General features: G+C 39.1%; 1 protein-coding gene across 1 annotated transcript; it reads right to left on the reverse strand.

Moving 5' to 3' along the window:
- Positions 1–10506: 10506 nt before the first annotated feature.
- Positions 10507–11618, reverse strand: LOC119787492 (piggyBac transposable element-derived protein 2-like). The gene is made up of 3 exons (XM_038291383.1): positions 11423–11618; positions 10942–11381; positions 10507–10830 (listed from the first exon to the last, which is right to left on the reverse strand). Exons 1-3 carry the CDS (start codon positions 11616–11618, stop codon positions 10510–10512), a joined length of 957 nt encoding a protein of 318 aa, XP_038147311.1. The 3' UTR covers positions 10507–10509.
- Positions 11619–20748: the final 9130 nt, after the last annotated feature.

A 20748-nucleotide genomic window follows, 5' to 3' on the forward strand; every position in this document is an offset into this window, starting at 1 on the left:
GTTTCAAATTTCAGCAGATTAAGGTTGTTTTAGTTATGTATATGCCATCATAGGGTTAAGGTAAATAATTAGTTAGTGGAAATGTAATAATCTGGTGACGTCGGAATTGTATAAGAGTTAAGGGTGTGCATTTGACTTCAAATGCACTCCAAATATCTTGATGCCAACATTTCTTTCAAATAAAAAGGTTTAGAAGCAGACATAAGTTTCGCCACCGTTCTCTTGCATAGATCAAGTGTGCGGAAATCTTTTGTTTGCTTCTGGAATATTCCTTGCTTCCAGCACCTTTACCCAGACTTTTCCACATTGAGCAGAAGACCTGCTAAACCTTTAATGAAAATGCTAAATGAAATTGTTTTCTATCACCTTATAACCTAATCAGTTAAAAAAAAGTTCAGGTGGTGTGAATAATGATGTGTAAATTAAACTTAGTTTTATGATTTGTTTAATTTTGAAACAGCTGCCATCACCCCTTTATTGAAAGTACCAGTTTTGCCCTGCCAGCCAGGGGTGTTCCCCTTTAGCCAGATGCTACAGTGATCAACACACACGACTCGTGCCATCCGGTCTGAGGGCCCAGATATGATAGACCACCTGGAAAGACAAGAGGCAGTGCAAACATGGTTATTTTCACAGCTTTGATATGCTAAACACACAAAAACCCACGGCAGCAAAAGGGCCAATTTCCATTGCTCAGTGTTTAGCAGTACACACAATGAGGACATAGAGGAGCTCTGTTCAGCTCATATGCACTGGCTGTGGTCCTATGCAATGTGTTTACCAGAGCACTGGAGAGAGACCCTGACACACAAAAACAACAGCGCAGCTCAACATCCACTGGCCACCTTGGAGACCATCCATAATGCATTTCAAGCATGAGCATTGTTCATTTGTACAGCAATGTCTGTTAGCATCAGGCGATTTTCTTTTGCTTTTGTTTTTTTCTTCTTTGAAAAAAAATGTAACCTTGCTAATTTCCCCCCAAATAATGATAGATTATTTTATTATAAAATTCTACACACTTTAAACAGTTAATTTGTGTGTTCCTATCTCAAGCAGTCTTTAATAATTCATATTGACAGAAAAGATGATATATCTGTAAAACATTGTTTTATCCGTACTGTGAAAAAAAGACATGATTACAGAATTGACATATTAAACTAGCTTTAGGATCTTATCTCTGTGGTTAGCATGGCTATCATTACCAAACCAGCGATCTGGTTGTGTATTCCCAAGAACATTTTAAAAAGTTTTAAATTTCCATTTTCAAATTCATTGTGTATTCTTTGACAAACAGAGGTTCTAAAGCATTCAAAAAGAGCAATCTTTGCTGAATTCAGCCTTCCTGTTACCTGCTCAAAGTTTAGGCCTTTCTTGGTTACTTTTAATTTTTGTTGCAAAATCTCCACAAACTGCTTCAGGTCTTAGTGCATCTCAAACATCTTTTGATGCTTTTTTTTCACTATCTTGTCCTCTCAGTATGATCAAGATTCCTCAGTATCTATATATGACATACTGTGATGGTTGACCTCAGTAGGATGGTAAAGAACATGCAATTCATTTTGTTTAGCAACTGCAACATTAATAAAATGATCTATATACCTGAGACTAGAAGTCTATTGCTATTTTTACTGTTTTACAAAATTATGCCATTTTTTACATTTACATTAAACAATGTTGTTATCATTCTAGAATATCAGAGACTAATAAATAAAATTAAATAATACTACTTATATTTCAGCGATAGTATCTAGGTGTTACGTTATTGTATGTCTCGTACCGTGTCCGTTGGTTGTGCTGTTCTTTTTACATCTCTTTGCAGGTGATGAAGCAGACTAAAAATGTTTTATCGTTATCTCCCTTTTATCTCCTCTTTCTTTTTATCTTTTCTCCTTTTTTTTCCTTTCCTATTCTACTTACATTGCAGTGTCCATATAATCTGTAAAACTCCCTGCATAATAATAATAAAGCTATTTTTATGCATAAATCAAGCGGAACACTAGGGCAATAGCCGTACTGCTCCACTTGTGAAAGTAAAATCTGTTGGGCTCTCTTTGGCATCAAGACAATTATTCTTATTTCCACATTGCCAGACAGGAAACTGTAATAAATAAATAAATAAATAAATAAATAAATAAATAAATAAAAAAAGAATATCAGAGACAATTTCTACTTTATTTAGCATCCGTTTTAAAGGAAATATAAAACTAAAGGAGTTAAATAGCTTTTACATATATGTGCTTATCATGACTTTATTATTTTTTAATAATATAAATAGATATTGTTGAGTGATCTTTAATTTTAAACCGACTTTCACTTTTTTTACTGATCGAAAAAAAAATATAAATCTTGAGTTTCCAAGCAATTATCCACTGATCCGGACTAATCAGGGTTAAAAGCAGTTGATTGTGTCTAGAGCCTGGTTTATTTTTTCATCTATTCTTTTCTTTTAATTTTGATCTGTTTTTAAAACACTGAAGACGTTTAGTTTTAAATTTTCTTTGAAAATCAAACTAAAACATTTGAGTTATTAAGTGAGTAAGTAAAACTACAACAGAGCTGTAACAGCTGACCCGATAGTGTGAGTGATGAATTAAAGGCTTCTCTGGAGAACATTTCATGTTTGGCAATAGTTCCTTTAAGTTAAAGGCGGAACGGCTTGCATCTGAAAGAATGCCAGTGCCAGCAACAGAAGACTCAACACGGACTGAAATTCCCCACTCTTTTTGTTCTTGTCTGGCAGGATGTAATGGAGTTAATTGTACAATAAAAGCTATTCTCTAAATCATTTCCTCTCTGTCCATACAAGATTGATCACGGAACCAATCCTTTCTACTGCTGTAATTTTCATATTTAATGAGCGTGACTCCAAAACTATTACACTAATTAGTCAAATCTCACATATCGGTAATGATGCTCGGAGTAATTAATATTGTATTTAATTAAAAAAATGACCCATTTCAATGGCTTGCATGCAGCACTCGCTGGTTGGCTTGCCTGGGGGTAGGAGGGAACATTATAGATGTGTGTAGAAGGCGGGGGGATTGGGATGTTGGACAGAGCAGAGTAAAATGATATAGACCTGAAAGAGATGAAGAAAAGTGAGTGGAGGAGAAGACAGGTGTAGTTGCTCCGTGTGTCTCTCCCTCTAGCTGTGCCACTGCAGATTTCCACTTTCCTGCAGCATATGTCTGCATGGTTAGCGTGTGCTCAAAACCCCCTCTTTCCCTCACTTGAGGCAGAGAGCCTGGGTGATTTATGTGAGGCCCCCTGTTCCACTGTGCATACACTGGAAAATCTCCAGTTTACACAAGAATTGCCTGAAAAATGAGATCTGTGACTACATTCTTTTCATTAGCGGCTTACGCTAGCGTGGAGCTCAGGAGCCTCCAAGCTCCTAATGATGCGCAGGCTTGGGGTCTCCCAGCTGCTCCTGCGCTCTCTCATTACCTGCAGAATTCATGCCGCACACACCTTTATTTAATTTTCACAACAATTAAAAAGAAAAACAATTTCAAACTTCAAGCTTGAGACAGCTCTGTGCACCAAAATACACTCTTGACCATAAAAGAAATTCAAACATTCAGTATAGCCTATTTTGCTATTATATTTCATATAAAGCATATCTAGAGAGCCCTTGGAGAGGAAATGACAATAAAATAGATATACTACATGCAATTTTATTACCTAGGGGCCGACTTCACAAATGCACACTTAGAAAAGAAAAGCTGTACCTGTCTATCTCCACAGGGACAGATATTCTCTTTGTGTGGCCCATATGCCTACACTCCTGCAAACACAAAAACAACATTCAATCTCCGTTATAGCATAAAAAACATGCAAAGACCAGTCAAGTCCCGAAATCCCCCCTCCCCCCTCCCTTTCCTCTCTAGCCATCAGTAACAAACAATGATGCTCTCATCCCGGGCAGCAGTTCAGTTCTCTTATCTAAATAAGATTTAGCCTTCATTTAAACAGGGCCTCCATCAGTTTGGAGAGATGGCAGAGGAATAGTCTGTAGGATAGAAGACCTAGGGCACCTCGTTTTATCTTTATTTATGTCTCTGCGCTTCGCTCCTTTCCGAGCAGTGGGACTGGCTGCTCACATGCCACCACCGAGATGCACTCAACAATGTAATTGGGGTGATGAAAAATTATCGTGATTGGGGGCATTGCCTCTCTCCCATACCCCCCTTTTTTGGTCCCAAAGCCCTCACCCTCTCCTCCCTACACACTCCCCTGCCCCCCCTGCCCCACGCTACCATACCAGTAATAACATCTCCGGGCCCATCTGTCAGCATCTAATGTGACAAAGTTTTTATCGCATGTATTAAGGCGGCCAGATTAAAAAGTAAATACGGCAAAATCTCACCAGGCCCCTGTGCTGGCAGGTTATGGCGCATTTCACGGTGGCCTGAGCACCTCATCAGTGCTCCGCCGCCTGTGCCCCTGGCAGGGAAACAAACAGGCCCCGAGGGAGCACAGCCTGAGGGCTGGCGGGTGAGTGGGTTGCGGTTGGCTGCAGAAAGGGGAGACAAAGTAGGGAATGGGAGGTGCTCTCAAAGCAAGGGGGATTGAGGTTAAGGAGATGTTAACGGATACCATTAATGTTATATGTCTTCTTCCCCATGAGGTAGATGGGAGCCTGTAATGCTCCTTTGTTCCTTCCATATTTTGTCCTCTTAAACTCTATGGGTTAAGAGTCAGACAAGAAGTGAGAAACAAATTAAAAAGGAAAGGGCCAACACATCCATTTAAAAACACTGATGGTTTCATATATGAAATTTGTGTCTCCATCCGGTCCTAATAACATGATATACGCATCTGCTAATATGTAATCTGATTTCAAGCACCTTTACATCCAAGTTTGTTCTGGTGTTAAAGGTGTTTTAAAAAAAATTGATTTTTCTGTTACAGTGCTTAAATTTGTAGTTTCCTAGCTATGAAGTGTCAGAACAATTGTTGCACATGTTGATTAACATTCTGCTATAGAATCTGAGTCTGTTTGCTGACACTAAGGAACATGCAAGGGACAGCAATCAACTCTCAACTCTTCTGCTTTATTAAGTGTGTATATTTTTGTAAAAAGACATCAGAAAAAGTATTTCTTCATGTCTCATCTTGTCTGCTTTGAATGGTTTTTCACTAGATTTAGAAAAGACGTAAAAGGAGCTCAATAAAAACATATTTCTGTTTATTTCGATTAATGTCAAAAACATTTAATGGTTTGTTTTGAAAGGTTTCCTTTTCCCAGCAATCAGCAATATTAGTGTTGATACTTGAAACAGCAGCCTACTTGATTGATTTTTAGATTTTACGTTTTCCTGACGTTGCATTAAAGCCTTTTATGAACTCCCCACATTATCCAAGTCCTTTATGCTTGATGGCAAATGACATTTACAATTTAACAGATAAATCTAACAGATAAATTATGTTGCTCTCTGTTTTCCAGTTCATTATCAACATTATCTCCAAGCTAACATAACTTCCATACCAATGAGCTGCCAACAAGCCCAATCACATGTTTGAAATGTAAGTAATCTATATCAAATACATTAATCTACTGATGTGCTGATATACATTTTATTACAAGACTTAATTTAAGAGTGCTACAAACTACTGACTGACACTTTAGACTTCCAGAGCCAAAATATGAGCTCCACCCTCCATGGTCCCTGAATCAGTAGCCATAGCCTAATTTCTAATCCAAGAATGAAGTCAGAATCGGGTTCCAACAACTCGGTTTAACCATTTCACTAACTAGAAAGGCCTTTTCAAAAAAGCAAAAGTGCTTAATTGGTTGTGATTTGAACAAACATCAGGCCCTGACTAGATGATTCATCTCTGATGTGATCATGTTCCCAGTCGTCCTTTCTGCATCGCTTTTCATCCATGGCCAGTAGTTTGCTACTAAAGTAGAGTGTTTTCCATCTGTCCCATCCAGTTCTGCAGTCAGGAGGAACAAACTGTGGCTCTCAGAGCTGCGGCTGGCAGATGGGGAACTGAATGCAGCGTGCCTGTCAGATTAGCTTCTGTAATGGCTCATTTGGGCTCCTATGAGGAGATATTAGCACATGTGTTCCTTACGTCTGTCCTGAGCTCTGTTACAATTCCAGGAGACTCCCTCATAAACACCAAATGCACACCTTAGGAGTCATCTTAGCAAGGGAAACCAGGAGTGTAGCATTATAACAAGATGCCTGAGTAACATCCATTGTAAAATAGTGTGAACAGAAATTTAAAGCATAAAATGTGATGTTTACTTGAGTAGTGCACATACTGAGCTGTGTTTATAATGAAGGCTTTATTCTGCTTCGAATAAAGCCTTAATGAATCTAAGCAGCAGGCTTGGCAGCGAAGCCGACAGAAAAGGGTGTGGAGATTGTCAGCTGAGCACCTGGGATAGCTGGTCTGCGAGCAGAGCCTGTGCTGCTGACGGGCTGGCCGCTGACAGCGCCATGACAGGTTGGTGTCTGTGGCGAGGAGCTATCTGCAGCCTCCTCCAGAGGGAGAGCCGGCGAACATGTGTAGCTGTCTCTCTGCCTGTCATTAGGGGCTGCTTAGCGAGAGGGCCCAAAGCACCACTCCAGTTCACAATTAACTTTGCATGGTGCTCAGCGTGACAGACATTGGACAGTGTGGGATGGTGTCACGCCGACAGCGAGGACAGGACGGCCGCTGTGCAGCTCACATCTACAACAGATGCTTCTTCAGATGCACAGGACCTCTGTGTCACTGGCCGTTCTCACTGCCACCATACTCTGCAGACCTGAGATGGCACTTGGACAAGGACCAGGAAATTCAGTGACAGCAGATACTCTCTACACATGTCTCACTTTGCATTCTGTATTATGAGAGCTTTGTAGACCTAAAATACAGTTAAACATGCTACATACATGGTGTAGGTCAGCAAAGTATAATGTAATGTGATACTGTTGACTTTTTTACATGTCATCCAATTAAAACTGCACAATTTAAAGCATTTTATCTATTAACCAATATAATGTAGCACACAATTGCAAGTTAGATGGAAAATTATGCTTATTTTCTAAAGTTTTAATGGATAGAAATATAAAACTACCGAATTCACATAAGTAAATATGGGTGAAATGTCTGTGATAGCACACCAAACAAGGTGAGGCGAGAAGAGCAGCAATCAGAGAAACAACGAAGAAGACTGTGTCAACTCTGGAGCTGCAAGGAAAGCCCAGGTGGCTGACACTGTTAGTCTTATAAATCACAATATAGTCTACCAAAATGTGGAGAGAAGCAAGCAAATGTACAAGAGCTCCAGTTTAAAGTTTCCCAAAAGCTATGAAGGGGATACAAAAAACTCAAACTTACTCAAATCAAACTTTATTTAAAAAGCACATTTAAAACAACCGGAGTTGACCAAAGTGCCGTACAGAAATCACAGTTTCAGAGCACAAGATAAAAACTGAAAGCTAAAATACATAAACACAATGCAAAAAGAACAATTGAATGGAAATAAAATATGATAGGATACATATTTCAATTTAAATAAAATACATTTTAAAATAAAATGAAATCTTAAATAAAATTTTACCAAATGTCCACTTAGACTTGATTAAAAGCCAGGGAGAAGAAGTGTGCTTTTAGAGAGGATTTAAAAAGTACCCATTCAGATGAGACCAAAATTCAGATGTTAAGCATACATGAAAACCTAATTTGTAGCAGAACATTAGCATCTGAAATCCCCCTGAAGCATAGAATACAGTATATACATGGTAAAATGTGATGGCTGAAAGCTGGTTTATGTTCTGAGGATCATTTCCTTCATTCAGGACAGGGGAGGCGGCAAGAACCAATAGGTCGATACAAAGAGATAGTTAGTGGATGATATAGATAAATATATTTGAAACTGGGGTTTATGTTCCATCAGTGGAAGGACCCTAAATATACAGCTACAATACAGTGGTTTAGATCAGTGAATAACCACATGGTAAAATATCCTAGTCAAAGCTCAGATTTGAAACCAATTGATCATTTATTGCAGGATTTGAAAACCTAGTCTTACAGAGGCTTTTCCTCTGACTAAGTTTCACCTATTTTGCAAAGAAGGATCACATTTAAATGTATAGAGGAGGATTTTAGTGAATTTTGAAAATATCCACTCTATCCCTTTAAAAAAAAAATGCACATGCAACCTTGTACCTGCTCCATAGAGGGAATGCCTATTAAACGTGTGCGAGAGCGTGCACAAGCCCATTTCTCCTTGTGCACACTCTGTTTAAAAGTTGCTGTTTGCATCGCTCATACAAGCTTACTTTCCAAAAGATTAGCTTTTTTTCCCACTATGTCAGACCTGTAAGTGAAAAGGGGGACAAGAACGTAGGACGGACTTATGTAAACATATCATCAGAATGATTGACAATTAGGAGGACCACTTATTTTTATGATCCACCTGGAAAAAGTATATCCTCCACTATAACTTTAAGTCTCAATATATGGAAAGTCAGTAAGGATAATTCAAGAGGACTTGTGGCTAAAGTGGCAGTAAAGACTCCATGCTGACTCAAAGGAGATGATTACAAACACTGTAAGAAAAAAAAAGGACTTAGGTTGCCACATAACATAAATAAATCTTTAATCTTTCATTTTTGACATGTGTAGACATTTAAATGATATGACTACTGTTGCAGGGCTCTGTACACCCCTGAAAAAACAACTTTTTTAATTTTGTCTGATTGAGCCTGACGCTCTGACATATGCTTTGATGTCTTCCGGCCATGCCACACTATGGATGGAGGACACCCATAGCGCTGAAAAGGCCAGGGCCAAACTCTTTAGACTCAATTCAGCCGAAAGAAACCCACCAAGAAAGGTCAAGTGGACACATTACTCCATTCACAGACAGAGACACGGCTTTGCGGGGCGGAAGAAATCAATTCATAATCTCCTAACTGAAGGTTTTTTCTGTGTGTTTGCCGATACTAGGTCTTTGTGATGTGTGTATCACAGAGCTGCAATATTGAATGACCTATTGTTTGTCTGATCATAACACACAAACACAAATTTCAGCAACAGCACTACCCTCATTCAGTTCAACACTGCTGTGTTGTGAATCTAAATAGCACACTAAAGACCACTTGTCTTACAGATGTTGACTGAAATACCAGACGAAAGGAAAAAGGTAATCATAGATACTTTTGCCCTGCAAAAGTATTCACATCCCTCACATATTTTAAGGAGTTAGAGAGATGTTATTCGGTTTTATATGGATTTGTGATGGACCAAATAAAAGCAGTGACTAATTCTGAAATAAAAAATTAACAAGATGGTTGCCTTATCCAATGGTAAATGTTATTTCCTCTGCATTAATTTAATACAAGAATCCCCAAGCATGATCCTGCCACCATCATGTTTCCCAGAGGTAATGGTGTATATAAGACAATGATTAATGCTCTTTCATACTGAATATGTAGCATTTTGGCTAAAAATGTAACCTTGCCCCATCTGACCAGAGATCCTCCTTCTATTGCAATTGATATTCCCCTCGTTAATAAGAATATATTTCTGGAATACACAAATACCTGTTGTCAGTCTGTATCACCTGATATATTTAATTCTTTTTTTTCTTCTCGTTTTTCATCGGTATTTCTGACAAGCAGCTATCACTGATTCTGCAGCATAGCGATCAGATGTCCGAATGACCCCCTCATTAAGGCAGATTAGCAGATTAATCAGGGCCAATGGGTCCTGTTCAGGAGCAGGGTGGGAGAAGGGGGAGACACCTAATGACTTGGATATGAAATGAGATGGAGAGAAGGAGAAGAGAAACAAGGTAAAGATGGAGAAGTGGAATATATAATCCTGCTTGGGCAGAGAACAGGACGTAAAGCATGAAGACAGAATGTAAACTATCAATGAATTAATCACCTCTCTTTGATTTAATTCAGTTTAATGTATTCATTTTCCTGCAAGTCACTTTGCTCAGTGCAACATGTTATTGCTTTAGGTGCATGGGTACCAAATGTGTGTTGTTTTTTTTATCCATTTGTTTCTATCATGGTTTGCATAAAACAATGGAGTTAAACTCCTTTTTTTTCTGCTGGATGGTATGACTGTAAGTTTTTAATGATTGTTTTTAACAGACACACAAGGAATTCCAGATAATTTTGGATTGAAAACTTTCCAGACATCTTGATCTCATTAACCCTGTAAAACCCAAATATAGAAAAAAACTAAAAAAAATTTTTTTTAAACCACTCAGATGTTGTTGTAGGAGGCCTTTGAGGCTGAAAATGAAGTGTTTTCAAAAATTTTATGTTTTAGTAAGTTTTTACAGAAATGTTGTAATATTGCAACATTGGGCCAAATGGGGAGCAGAATTTCCTGTATGTGTACTCATTGTCTGAACAACAATATAGGACTACGGATTAATTTGCAGGGTTTTGCTTTTATCCCAGAACAGTATAACATGAAAAATACTCTCAGTCATGTTGTTATGAACAGTTTGTTTTTATTTATTCCAGCAAAGAGAACTTTTTATTTACAATGATAGTCCCAAAAACAGTTCCTTTCCTCTGAAAAACAGAGGCGAACATCGCACTTGCTGCAATGGGTATTCGTATACCCTTTACTGCAATGTCTGCAGCGTCCTCTCTTGACCTTCATGGGGAAATGTCCAGTGAGGTCCTTGCGCACATCGAGTGGGGGGTGTGCACATGATTTCTTGGACGGACAATTTGGACTCCCATCATCTGAGGATGGTCTCTTCCTAGCAGTCAAGGGACTCCCTGCTGCGTCTGGGTTCCCGCTGCCTGATGATGGACGTCCTCTTTTTGGAGTTGTGAGTGTTGTGTCCATCTGATTTGAAAAGAGAAGAATCAATATTAATATTAATAATCAATTCATGCACGTGTCAAAAATGCATGCAGATATCGCAAAACATGGCAAATAGCAGAAATAGATTCTTACCAGGATGAGAGAGGATGCTAGCTGTGCCTGGAACTTTCTCATGTTTAGCATCTCCTTCTTTGGCATCGCGAGAGCCTGACAGTGCCGTTTGTAGAGGAGCCAGGCGTTGACCACGGCGAGGGTGATGGTGTGCCAGAAGATGTACATGTACCATCGGCGGGATTTCAGGGTGATCTTGTATTTTGCTGTAAATGAGTCCAACAAATCCACACCTCCCATGTATTTGTTGTAGGTAGCCACAATGTAAGGTCTTTCAACGTCAATGTAGGTTTTGGTGGCTTTGTCCCAGCGCTGAATCTCCTGCACAGGTTCTGGTCCAGTGAAGGATGACACAAGTGTGACTGCCCTGTTGTCATACCATTTCACAGCGCAGACGTTTTGTGTCCCCTCCACTCTGTGGTCAAAGCTTCCTCTACCCTTCTTCTTCAAGCTCTTCTCATCTTCAAGGTTGCAGTTAGGGAGCCGCACCTGCTGGCTGTACCCACATAATGGATTCCATGCTCAAGGAGCTTCACTACCAGTGGAACAGAGGTGAAGTAGTTGTCTGCATAGATCTTGTAGTTCTGACCCTTAGGAAGTGTGGAGGCAAGCTTCAATACAACATCACCTGACAATCCAAGTTCAGATTTGACGCGTATTCCATTCTTGCTGCCCTGGTAAACATCGAAGTCAAGCATCATGCCAGAGATTCCAGCTCTCACCCATACTTTGAACCCCCATGGATGTGGCTTGCCTCGCATATACTGCTTGATGCTGCTGAACTTCCCCTTGAAAGGAATCATCATTTCATCCACAGAATTGTGCTCTTCTGGTACCACCTGCAGGCATTTCTCCCTGAATGATTCAAGCCATGGTCTGAGTTTCCAGAGTTTGTCCCTCTTTTCAATCTCTGACACTGTCAAATTGTTGACAAAATGTAATTTTGTCAACAGAGATTGGAATCTGTTGCGTGGCATCACATCAGCAATAGGGGGGTGCCGTGTATCTGTCTCCCAGTACATACGGCTTCCAGACATTTGTACCAAGCCCATCCTCAGGTACATGCCCAACATTTTCTGTATTTCCTTTGTATTAGTGTTAACAGATCTTCCATCATTTTGAATGCTGTACTCATTTGTACTTGTAGCCAGAGCTTGAATCATGTCCTCTGACACAAACTTTTGGAAGTATTGGAGTGGTGTGTGGAGGAAGGTTACATTGTCCGTGACAGGTGGACCAGAAAAATCAGTATTGGGACTGATAAAATCCTTTTTTTGCCAGCGATATCTGTCACGGGGCATGATGCGTTCATTTTCTTGGGGCTCAATGTCCACATTGGCTGGGCAGTCAGACGGCTCTTGGTTTTCTTTGTCCACACAGGGATCATTGTCTGACTCCTCATCACTTGCATCAGTGTCATCAAGGGGTATGTCCACATCACTCTCTCCATCTTGGATGATTGCAATGATATCCTGCACACTGTACCGAGGATCTTTCCTTGCTGCTGGCATTCTGAAATGGAAAAGATAAAATTTAAACAAATGTATATATAAATAGTACACATACTTAGATTCTAGATAACCTGCAGGAAAAGACTGGGTGGTTGAGAGATTGATGTTAATTTGAAGTGTTTACACATTGCCCTGAAGTAACCCATTCACACATTTCACTGGTCACACAATACTGTGTCACACAATACTGTGTGGCCGACCAATTCTAAACTCTGATTATCATCAAAATAGGAATCCAAGTAGCCTCCAACTTACAGCCACACCTTACATTCCTGAACATCAACCCCTGTTCCAGAGCAATGTAATGCAAAGGCCCCTGCAAGCATCCCCACACCTGCTTTGACTATGAATTGATTGGAACATTACCTTATCAATAGCCAAGACAAAGGGCAGACATGCACAACATGGCTGTTGTGTTGTAGACATGTTAGAAAGCCCTACCTTCTGTGATAAGGGAAAAATACTAAGTGTTGAAGGTGGTTAGAAATCCTTATAAGTAAATTAAAATGATTAGATATGGCAATATATCTTAGTATATTAGCTTCTAACACAATAATACATATAATTCAATATAAGGCAAAGGGCTAGACTGTGTAAATTATGTGTGGTTCAAAGTTATATTGGGAAAACTTCCTCTCAAGACATTCCTCTCAAAAACAGGGTTGTTTTGACTACCACATTCACCCAATGTTGTAATATTGCAACAATTACAAAACAGGCTCTAGATAAAGTGTAGGGCACATTTTCCACAATAACTACATATTTACATGTTGTAGACACTGTAATAAACACAGAAAAAAATATGCAAAGCTTTTTACTTACTTCAATTAGATAAATCCAGTCCAGTAAATCGAGGGGATGATGCTCAAGCAAAGATCTGGAGGTTGTGTGACTTCTTCACCTGAGGGTAGGCCTTGTATACAAATGTAGGACCCAATAGCATTGTGAGATGAAACAGCATGACTCAATGAGTATGTTAATGCAGTTGAACCAAAAAAAAAAAAAAAAGAAAAAGGTTTATTTTGGGAGGACAAAAAATGTTGTAATTCTGCAACAGTGGGTCTTACAGGGTTAACACACTTACCTCTCTCAAAATGAGATCAGAATTCTACCCAAATCTTACACTGGAAAAACGATGTAGAAATAAGTTACATTTTCCTAAATTAAGTGTATTTACCCATAATTTCAGTAGGTAAATTAGATAGTTTGCCTATGGAATGAATATTTTTACTCTTAAAATAAGATAAAATGCACTTGAAATAAAACAATGCAATGTGACAATGTGTTTTCAGTGTAAATTATCTTGTTCCATTGGCAAAATATCTCTTTTTCCTCCTCAATCCAAGAACAAATGCACTTAGTTACAGTAGAAGAAAATGACATATCTAGATTTCGATTTTTTCTAGTGTAAGGTAGCTCCGAGGATTGCCCGGACTACAGAGCTTTTCCAAACTTCAATCGATAGATTTTAAGGAATTTCCTGATCTTTAAGAGCATAAGAATGGTGGAGTAGGTTGGCAGTGGTTAGTATCAATTGCACAGTTGTCTGTTAGCGATTTTGCAAACAGAAAAGCAAGGAAACACAGGATGAACAGTGAAACAGGCAAGGATATACAGATCTATGTGTATAGTTACATACATTAACATAGTTTTAAGAGCCAATTATTTTGCTATCTGGATACAAGTAACTTTTTATTTCCATTTCTTAAGACCATACTCCATATTTTATTGATTATTTAATTACATTTTTTTTGTGTTAAATTTCATTTATTGTTTTTATTTATCAAAGCTATTCTGTGCTGTTATTGTTCTTTAACTACAGGTTATTTTTGCATATTTCTTTTGCAGATGAACCAAAATATGTGATACTATTGCTCTAAATAAACTGCGTACTAGTTTATTTTATTACTTTTAGTTACAGTGCATGATTCATAAAAGTAAAAGACTGTAAACAACACTGCCAAAACTGCAAGGAGTTATTATTAGTGTTTAAGTTATCTGCTTATCAAACTGCAGAATGCAGGAATAAGTACAGTATTATTTACACAAATGAGGGGCCCAAAATAAAACTTTGCCTAGGGCCCCATTAAGGCTTTTGCTGTCCCTGGAAACAATGGACTAGTCAAAATTTAGACCTAAACATAAATGAGGATTGAAATTATTCATTAGAGATGCTCTCCATCCACACTGACCTTGAACAATTTTCAAAAATGGGAGGTCAAAACTTCCAGTGTCTAGTTGTACAAAACTTATTGTCAGGTTGAGTGGAGGTTTGAAGGAGCCAATAGCAGAGATGGAAGCTAAGGTGGTTTCTTTCAAGTTAAATGGCCAAAAGGTGGAAACAAAAGCAAACGTCCACAAACAAAATACTGAAATCCAGGGAAAACACACACGAAGGGCAAAGAAATGACAAGGAATCAGCGAACAGTCACTGAAGAGGAGGAGTATAAATGGGAGACTGAACAAAGACCAGGAAAATCAGCAGATTGGGGGCAGGTGTGGACAGACAAATCTAGAATGGAGCTAGGGGAAAGGAGATTGACACAAGAGGACAACAGAGGGAAAACAAGAAATACATAGGAACTCAAATACAACCAGAAAAGACCACAAAATGAGAATGAAACCCATAAAACTAGAAAAAACAGAAAAACCTGAATCAAAGTGAAACTGAAAACTCAAAAGGAAAACTTAAAGAGAATCAAAACGTGCAGATTCATGACACCTGTCTTTATGTTAAAGTTGTGAAATTTTCCCTTTGATGTTTTCCTTAAGTCTCACAAAAAAGAACATCCATGATGCAAAGCAATTAATGTAGTATGAAGCTAAATGCATTTAATCTAGTCTTTTTCATTTTGTTTCTGCAGAATAAAATAGAAACTTTAATAGTCAGCAAATAGAAAAAAACAGGAGTCAATTGAAAAAAACATCTTTATGACATTTTTAACAACATTATGTGTAAATCTCTGAATATTCAACATTTATTGAATTTCTTACAGCATTTCACTTTCTATTTTAACTGCATACTGATTACTGATCTGTAATTTTCTCCTGTGTGTGTCTGGTCACTTGAGATTGCCTTTGTCCACACTTAGATGGATATTGATGGGAGGGGCAAGGTCACGAGACAGGACTCTTTCACCTTCTTGTACATGGCAATTATTGTTGAATTGTTTAGAGAGAGGGAGAGGCTTGATTTGACTAGCCAGTCAAAGTGCCAATCATCTCTGATTGGTTCTCAGTCCTCTACATGCAACAAATAAACTGGTGTGGCCATATTTTACCGCAGATGGCAGGAGTTCCAGTAGAGAGTACACAAAAGGGGCATTCAGGTTTGTAAGCTTACCTTTCTCGTCCGCAACTCAGTGTCGTTGCTCAGCAAAATGCTCATCCTGATTTAATTAACGCTTCAATTAGATGTGATTGCATAAACACTCTGCTAATAACAGCAGAAAGCCGTTTGTAAGCAGTGCAACATTCGAAGGAGTTTCTCTCATTACAGCAATGAGAGCAATCTTGTTACACAAATGATAATTAGATGTCATTAGCACATACAAACTGGGTTAATTATTATGCAGGAGCTCAGACACTTGAGCTGGACTAATCAAAGTTTCTGTGTGACATTTTTAAGAGCATATACAGCTGAGGAACGAGCTGGAGAATTATGACTCACATCAGGTGTAAGCTGGACCACAAAGAAAATATGAATACGAGGAGGACCATCCATTATGGGATGCATTTTATCACATTCTTGGGCTCTCTCTTATCATCACAAGTTTTTTTTCCTGTCTTTATTCATGGAATATTCCTTTGGTAATCTATTGCTTCTCGGAGCATCTCCCATTGCTACAGCGAGATGGTAGACTTACACCTGAACTTTGATACTACTTAGAATAATTGCATATCAGCATACAGCATCAGCGTGGAGCACACCAAACAAGCTCTTATGCATGACAAAAAAAACATTGTTTGCATAAGCCCATTTATTATGAGTGATAGTGCTGCCTTTGGTGACATTTCGTAAACTGGAAGCACCTAATCTTGTTTGGACTCGCTACTTATTAAAATACCAGAATAGTCAGTCAGGAGATGTCCAAAGTGGCTCTGACCATGTCCTGATAGGCGTTCTGTATTTGGTTACAAATATAAATACATTTGTCTTTTGTCTGGCTATTGGCTTACTTTTTTTGTGTCTGACATGCTGTCCAGGTGAGAGGCTACTTGCCTCAGTCACAAGATTTATGGTCTAAAAGCAGGGAGCATGCAAAGTAATGTGTCTGGTTAATAACAGTTTGTACTATCATGGTCAGAAGTTTGCAAACATTCTTTGTGACAGTGTATGTAACAATAACTCAGCTTTCTTATCATCATTGTAAATGGTAAAAAAATAAATTATAAAACAATTAACAAAAGGAATTGTGTGCACAGATTTGGTGTTATATTTTCAACATGCACAGAACTATAGACAAAATATGTTCAAATATATAAATACATCCCACACTTACTTTGATAAAAGTTGCCAAGAAGCCAGCATTCAGTTTAGCTGGAATGGTTAATCAGTCCTCTTGGCAGGATAGCTAGAGTTATATAAATAAAGTGGTATGGATCTTAACTTGATCATAACAAGCCTGCTGTTCTTGTGTACTTCCAAAGTTTTTTTTTTTTTTTAGGGGGTTTCCATATAGACTTTTGCTCCACTGTAGTGTCATTTTCACAGTGAAACAAGTTTAACATAAAGACAGACTATAAAAAATATTATCATTAGAGTGGACAGGTCTGGAACTGTCTGCCCACATTAACAGAAATCATGAGGATACTTTTTAAAATAGGAGCACTGCACAAATGTCAAGCACGTTGGTGGCAACATCATACCGAGGGTCTCTTAGCATTATGCCAGTGATATTGGTGAATTTTGCAAAGTGAGCCATAAAGTGAAGAAAGAGGACAATTTTCTTCGACTTCCTTTCAAACCAATAAATAGAGGTTAAATCTTCAAAACAATCACTAGTTCTTACAGCACCTAAGATACACATTTAAACTTTCTGAATGGATCCTATTGATGTTCTGATACAGACTTCTCCTCATCATTAGAGAACATTTAACACATGTCTGTGTCTAAAAGTACAGTCTGTTCTTGTTTTATTTTTTATCTGTCAGCATTGTAGACTCAAAACTACTGTCTTCGTAGTGCTAAGGAAAAACAAATTTAAACTCACAAGAGGAGCTTTAAGTTTTGCTCTAATGCTCCTGTAATAATTGTTGGTGAGTGGTGGCCTAGTTGTTAGGGCATAGAACTTGGAATCCTGAGGTTCTGAGTTTGAACCTCACTACTACACTGTCACTTTGTGTCTCTGAGCTGTTTTTTTAAAAGTTACTTTATACTTTTACACTTTCAGTAGTTTTTTGAGTACATACTTTTTCACTTTTAGTTGAGTAAAGAGGTCACGTTGATAATTAAAATTTTGCCAGTGTTTTTAAAACTGCAATATCTATACTTCTACTTAAGTAACAAATGTGTGTACTTTTAATACCACTGTCTACTTGTTTGGCGTCCGGATAGACGAGTCCGAGTAATGCCATCTCATTGTGGAACTGAGTCTGAAGTGGTTTTTAGATGTACAGTGTGAGCAGGTAGATTGCATCAGAGCGTTGAGCCACTGTGAGCTGTAAACTTTTGAACCCTGCGGTTTCGTCGTACAGTGTGAGCTATAGCTGCATGCAACAATTGAAAAAATCGTACAGTGTATGCCCAGCTTTAAGTCCAGTGTCCAAAGAACGGGGTTGGTTCAAACCGGTCAACTGAACAGAAGCAGCGGGTGCTGCCAGAGAGTTGCAGTTCTGGCGCTGTTTGCTGGGAATCAGGGAGCTGAAATAGGTGTATATGTATGTACATGTAAAAAAAACTGTTTTAAAATGGAAAAAATAGGATGAAGAAAGGGACAGAGATGAGATAAGAAAAGGGGAAAAAGAAGGATAAAGAAAATACAAGATAACATCCTTAGAGTTGGATTCTATACCTGCTGACAGAAAAGGAGAGCGAGAGAAATTACAACAGATCAAACAAAGCATTCTAGGAATATAAAAACTAAATATGCAACAACAGTATGTTTAAAATTATCTAATACAATATATATTAGTTCAATGACATTATTAAATGCCTCAAATTAACATAACACAAAGCACATTGTTAGTATCTGTAAATTTTGGACTAGTGATCCACCTACAATGAAGGAAGTGCTGTCAGAATCAAATAAAGATGACCTGAAGCTTGTGGATGTGCAATAAAGGAAGGAGCCAATCGTATGTTGTTGATGTGGAGGTAAGCGGCTGAAGACATGTGGGGGTAACGTTGCTGAAATAATTGAATTCTACAATGCTTGGCAGATATCTGAATGTGACTTTGTGCAGCTTCAGTGCCTTATCCCTCCCCAGTCCGAGTATTGACTGCAAAAAACAACAGTCATTATCTGTTAATTACATTAACATTTTATCAGCAGCAAGTTGCTGGGGTACATGTCCCGCAGCTGGAAGATAGCTGTCAGTCAGACACATTGGGGGGGGGGTTAGAGAAGCAGACTCTGGAGATGCAGCCCTGCAGGAGAAAGGCCTTCTCTCTGAACTGCCCTCTTGCCCTCCTGTCCATGACCCTCCAGGCGTAACAGGGAAGGGGCTGACAGGTGCTCATCTCCACCTCCACACTTTGTCCTGTACGCAGAAGACAAGCCAAGATAACCGCTGACACCTGCCAAGCCATTCAACGCCATGGCCAGAAACTCACCAATTCAAGGGACTGCTCAGGACAACAGACCTCCGACACATGAAAGTGTCTGACTATTACAATGCAGTGCACTGGGAAAACCAAAGGTGGAGCTGTTGGATCTGAAGCCTTTTGTTGTAATTAAACCAAAATCCCTTTGAGCTGTCTGTCTGTGTATACCAACGGACACTGAACTCTGACTCTGTTGGCTGGTCCGTCGTTTTCTCATTACAGCTCTCATATGTTTTATTTATGCTGTTTGTAGAGTGTCCAGCTCTGCCCAGGCACAGACATGGGTGGCACTGCCAAACTGAGAACAATAAGAGTGAGTGCCAACTAATGCTGCAGGACTTGGCAGTCTGTGTGATGGCCCCATCCTGGGAACACGGATTGTGCTCTGCCTGCAGGGTCTTTGGGGTTATCCACAGACCTCAATCGCATTACCCCCTGGCTAGTGGGACTCCCGCTGAAGGGACTTGGCCCTGCCACTCCTCCCCCTGGCTCCATGTATTGATTGGAAGCTGACTTTTAACTTAATATTTCACCTGCCTATTTCCCCCACTGACGTTGCCTCCTGTCAAAGGGGCAATGAAGGGATCAATGAGTACATTGTCTGACCAGGGGAAGGTCCTAGCAGGGGTCGTTCACTGATTGACAGGAGTCCTGCCTTCAGCCAACAACAGGAAAAAAAAGTGCTATGATGGATAATTTCTTCCACATTCTGTAAACATTGAGCTTCTCTGCAATTAGAAACACTACTTCTTTCAGATGGGAATGTACTGCTGTGTCTAGTCAAGGAGGGGTTTTAATGCACACACATCTACCGTATACCAAACCATACACAGAAATGCTAAAAACCTCTGCTGACAAAGAGAGAGTAAGAAAGAAAGAGATATCAAGTGTGGTAATCAAAATGAAAAATGGGTCTCCAGCTACTTTAAACAAGAGCTAATTTATCACCAGAAAGTACGGATAAGTAGCCGAGTTGTTGCCGTTCAGTAAGTACCCGTTCTGCACCAAATTATTCCACCCTTGCCTGCGTGCAACCATAAATCATACACTTCCACACATCTTTTCCTATTAGCAGCTATGCTAGGCATGGGCGCCCGCTCAGCTACCAAACACAGACTAATAGGCTACAACTTTTAATTTTGAGAATGCAACTCCCACCTTCAATATTCCCCTCCTCCAATACTTCATTTTCCACTCAGCACCCCTCCTCCCCCACTACCCTTACCCTCTGCTGATCTTAACACCACAACATTCACATTATCTCAACACAGGACCTCTGCACAATCAGGTTTACCCCCCTGATACCAGCCAGTCAGGGGCGAACTGTATATTTTCTACCTGTTTTAGTTTTATTGCTGACGCTGTATCTATATGAAATAACACAGCTCAAGCTGCTTAAGCATCCTGAGTGTTCAGTTCTTAATTTTGTATGGACAAATAGTTTTTTAGAAAGCAGGGCTTTTGCTTGGAGAACAGATTTACATTACCTTGCAAAACAATTCACAAAGAGCAGTTCCTGTGTTTTTTGTTTTGTTTTTTCATCTTTACTAC

The sequence above is a fragment of the Cyprinodon tularosa genome, unplaced genomic scaffold, assembly GCF_016077235.1.
Source record: "Cyprinodon tularosa strain WSP-4 unplaced genomic scaffold, ASM1607723v1 ctg3, whole genome shotgun sequence".
NCBI classification, from domain to species: Eukaryota; Metazoa; Chordata; class Actinopteri; order Cyprinodontiformes; family Cyprinodontidae; genus Cyprinodon; species Cyprinodon tularosa.

Bases quoted from the DNA above. Each gene is read 5' to 3' on its own strand.
- LOC119787492 (XM_038291383.1), bottom strand. From the start codon at position 11,618: ATGCTTGACTTCGATGTTTACCAGGGCAGCAAGAATGGAATACGCGTC. The intron at 11,382-11,422 runs GTACAGCCAGCA...GCAACCTTGAAG, and splicing joins GCATGGAATCCATTATGTGG to ATGAGAAGAGCTTGAAGAAG. The intron at 10,831-10,941 runs GTAAGAATCTAT...TTTTCAAATCAG, and splicing joins TAGCATCCTCTCTCATCCTG to ATGGACACAACACTCACAAC.